Source organism: Teleopsis dalmanni, unplaced genomic scaffold (genome assembly GCF_002237135.1).
Source record: "Teleopsis dalmanni isolate 2A unplaced genomic scaffold, ASM223713v2 unscaffolded_contig_0126, whole genome shotgun sequence".
NCBI classification, from domain to species: Eukaryota; Metazoa; Arthropoda; class Insecta; order Diptera; family Diopsidae; genus Teleopsis; species Teleopsis dalmanni.
In genome coordinates, this window is record NW_024031508.1 from 1 (window position 1) to 2776 (window position 2776).

The window sequence follows — 2776 nt, forward strand, 5'->3', positions numbered from 1 at the left end:
GCAACGTTATTTGTTTTGTACATTTTTATTAGTAACAAATATAATATTAATATTATTGTAACTTAGATTATACTACCTGCGAAGATTTATGTATCTATTTACTGATACGCGAATCTATGATAAATATTAAAAAATTCTTAATAATATAAAGGGTTAGGCGATTGAAGTGTTACAAATTACACAGAGATATGTTTGTCAAACTGATATTGCCAACTACGTCAAATTCATATGAATGACAGCTATTTATATTGTTTACAAATTACCACAAGCATTTGCGTCTAAGTTTTATAGAACTAATATTATTCGAAATGGAATTAAAAAATAAGTGTGATTGCATTATATTTGGTTGGAAAATTACAACTAGCTATTGTGCTTGAGCTCAAATATCTCAATGTGAATAAAATGTTTGTGTATCGTACCTTAAATCGTTATAATAGCTCAGGCAGAGTCACCAAATGCTATAGTGGTGGACGAAAAAAAACCAGCAACATTGCCTAAAATGGTTCGGAAAGTGAAGGCTCGACTTAAACGAAATCCACGTCGTAGTACTAATCAAATGGCCAAAGAACCGATAATATCTGAACGAAGCATCTGACGCATTTTCCAAAATAAGCTCAAGGTAAAGCTTTAAAAGTTCCAAGGCACAAGATCTTGCACCAAAGCAACAAAAAGTTAGACTCGAATGAGCAAAGGAGTTGTTACGCTGGGCCAATTTGGAGAGCAAGTTGAGAACTAAAAAATAAGCCAGTTTCGATACGCTGAAGAAAGCTTTTATTCAGGAATAGGCCAAAATACTGGAAGATCACAGCCATAGTCAAGACAAAAGGTGGCCACATCAAGCTAGAGTGAATGGATTGTGAAATTTTAATTATTTTCACAAATTTTTGTAATTTGAATCAATAAAAAAACCTGATTTCTAGGAAGTCAATTGGAACGCATACACACTCGTATGTATAAAAACTGGTTAATACCTGCTGCCCAAAAACAAAAAAAAAATTATTACTATGTAGCAAAACGCAGTCTTAAGTTATACACTAACAATGCTATGTATTTTATCTGTTATGTAGGCTGATTTACAATTTTCGAAGATTTCGAATTCATGAAGGTCTTCCAGGAATGTAACGGAACAGAAGGGCGAGGCAAGAAATGATTGATTGTTAAGTGTTTTAAAGTATGGCTTGTGTAAGTTAGTAGGGTAGGTATGATAGTATGTACAATATTTATATCAATTGATTTAATGAAATACATTTTCTTTAATAAAATAAATTTTGTCGTCCTGAAAAGGACGGATTAATTGATAGTTAATTCTCCACGTATATGTATTCGTATTTTAATAAATAAAATAAAATAATTTAAGCCTTCTTTTCTGTTTTCTTTGGCAAAAGTACAGCCTGAATGTTTGGTAGTACACCACCTTGTGCAATTGTAACACCAGACAATAATTTGTTCAATTCTTCATCATTACGTATGGCCAACTGTAAATGACGAGGAATGATTCTTGTCTTCTTATTATCGCGTGCTGCATTGCCAGCCAATTCAAGAACTTCAGCAGCCAAATATTCCATAACGGCAGCTAAGTAGACTGGAGCACCTGCACCAACGCGTTCAGCATAATTGCCTTTACGCAATAATCGATGAATACGACCAACTGGAAATTGTAATCCAGCACGATTTGATCGTGACTTTGCCTTGCCTTTAACTTTACCACCTTTACCACGACCAGACATAGTTGAGTTGAGTTTCTAGTAGTTGAGATTTATAAAAATTGGATCTATTTTTTTTTAATGATGCCGACAAATTATCTCATATACTTTTTCTAAACGCAATTTAAAATAAAAAATTGCTTTAAACTTTCGTTTGAAAAATGTTTATATAGAAACGGAAATTGCCCCAAATCGACGATTAAAATTTAAAATCAGAAATCATGCCACCAAAAACTAGCGGAAAAGCAGCCAAAAAAGATGGAAAGGCTCAGAAAAATATAACCAAAAACGATAAGAAGAAGAAGCGCAGGAGGAAGGAGAGCTATGCTATCTACATTTATAAAGTGTTAAAGCAAGTCCACCCCGATACTGGTATATCATCGAAAGCCATGAGCATCATGAACAGCTTCGTGAATGACATATTCGAACGTATTGCTGCTGAGGCTTCGCGCTTAGCACACTACAATAAGCGCTCCACCATTACTAGTCGGGAGATTCAAACTGCTGTTCGTCTTTTACTTCCCGGTGAACTGGCTAAGCACGCAGTTAGTGAAGGAACAAAAGCTGTCACTAAGTATACTAGTTCCAAGTAAATTGCGTTATATCAAACAAACACCACTTATTCAAAAGGCCCTTTTCAGGGCCACAAAAATATTCAATTGAGTTGATAATTTATCTATATTATAAATATGTATAGAGCCCTGAAATTATTTACGAAAACTGACAGGCTTATCAACACCGCGTTATTGAATCTCAGAATGGTTACAAGCTCCTCGGGGAGGTATGCAGATCTGATAAAGTTATAAACAATAATCCAGACAAGGCGTAAAGAGGGGTTAAGAAGAAACCTCGTAGTTAATAGAAAGTAAAAGTGCTCAAGTGCACTGACTCAACTAGCCTCAACATAATAATAATATAAATATGATATATATTTTGTTTTTGATATTTCTTTTAAAAGGCTACTGATAGAAGAAAAAAATAAAAAAAAACTTTGACAGTCTCTTCATGAATTATCAGCTATCGTTTGGTTGTTAGTGAATAAATGATTCAATCAACAAATTAATTTCTGTCGG

General features: G+C 33.9%; 2 protein-coding genes across 2 annotated transcripts; one reads left to right on the forward strand and one right to left on the reverse strand.

Moving 5' to 3' along the window:
• Window positions 1-1327: 1327 nt before the first annotated feature.
• Window positions 1328-1742, reverse strand: LOC119663086 (histone H2A). Its single transcript, XM_038072752.1, has one exon. The coding sequence runs from the start codon at window positions 1725-1727 to the stop codon at window positions 1353-1355; it is 375 nt and encodes a 124-aa protein (XP_037928680.1). The 5' UTR covers window positions 1728-1742; the 3' UTR covers window positions 1328-1352.
• A 167-nt stretch (window positions 1743-1909) lies between these two features.
• On the forward strand, window positions 1910-2344 carry LOC119663085 (histone H2B). The gene has a single exon (XM_038072751.1). The coding sequence runs from the start codon at window positions 1925-1927 to the stop codon at window positions 2294-2296; it is 372 nt and encodes a 123-aa protein (XP_037928679.1). The 5' UTR covers window positions 1910-1924; the 3' UTR covers window positions 2297-2344.
• Window positions 2345-2776: the final 432 nt, after the last annotated feature.

Excerpts from the sequence above, each read along its gene's own strand:
- LOC119663086 (XM_038072752.1), bottom strand. The coding sequence starts at position 1,727 with ATGTCTGGTCGTGGTAAAGGTGGTAAAGTTAAAGGCAAGGCAAAGTCA.
- LOC119663085 (XM_038072751.1), top strand. The coding sequence starts at position 1,925 with ATGCCACCAAAAACTAGCGGAAAAGCAGCCAAAAAAGATGGAAAGGCT.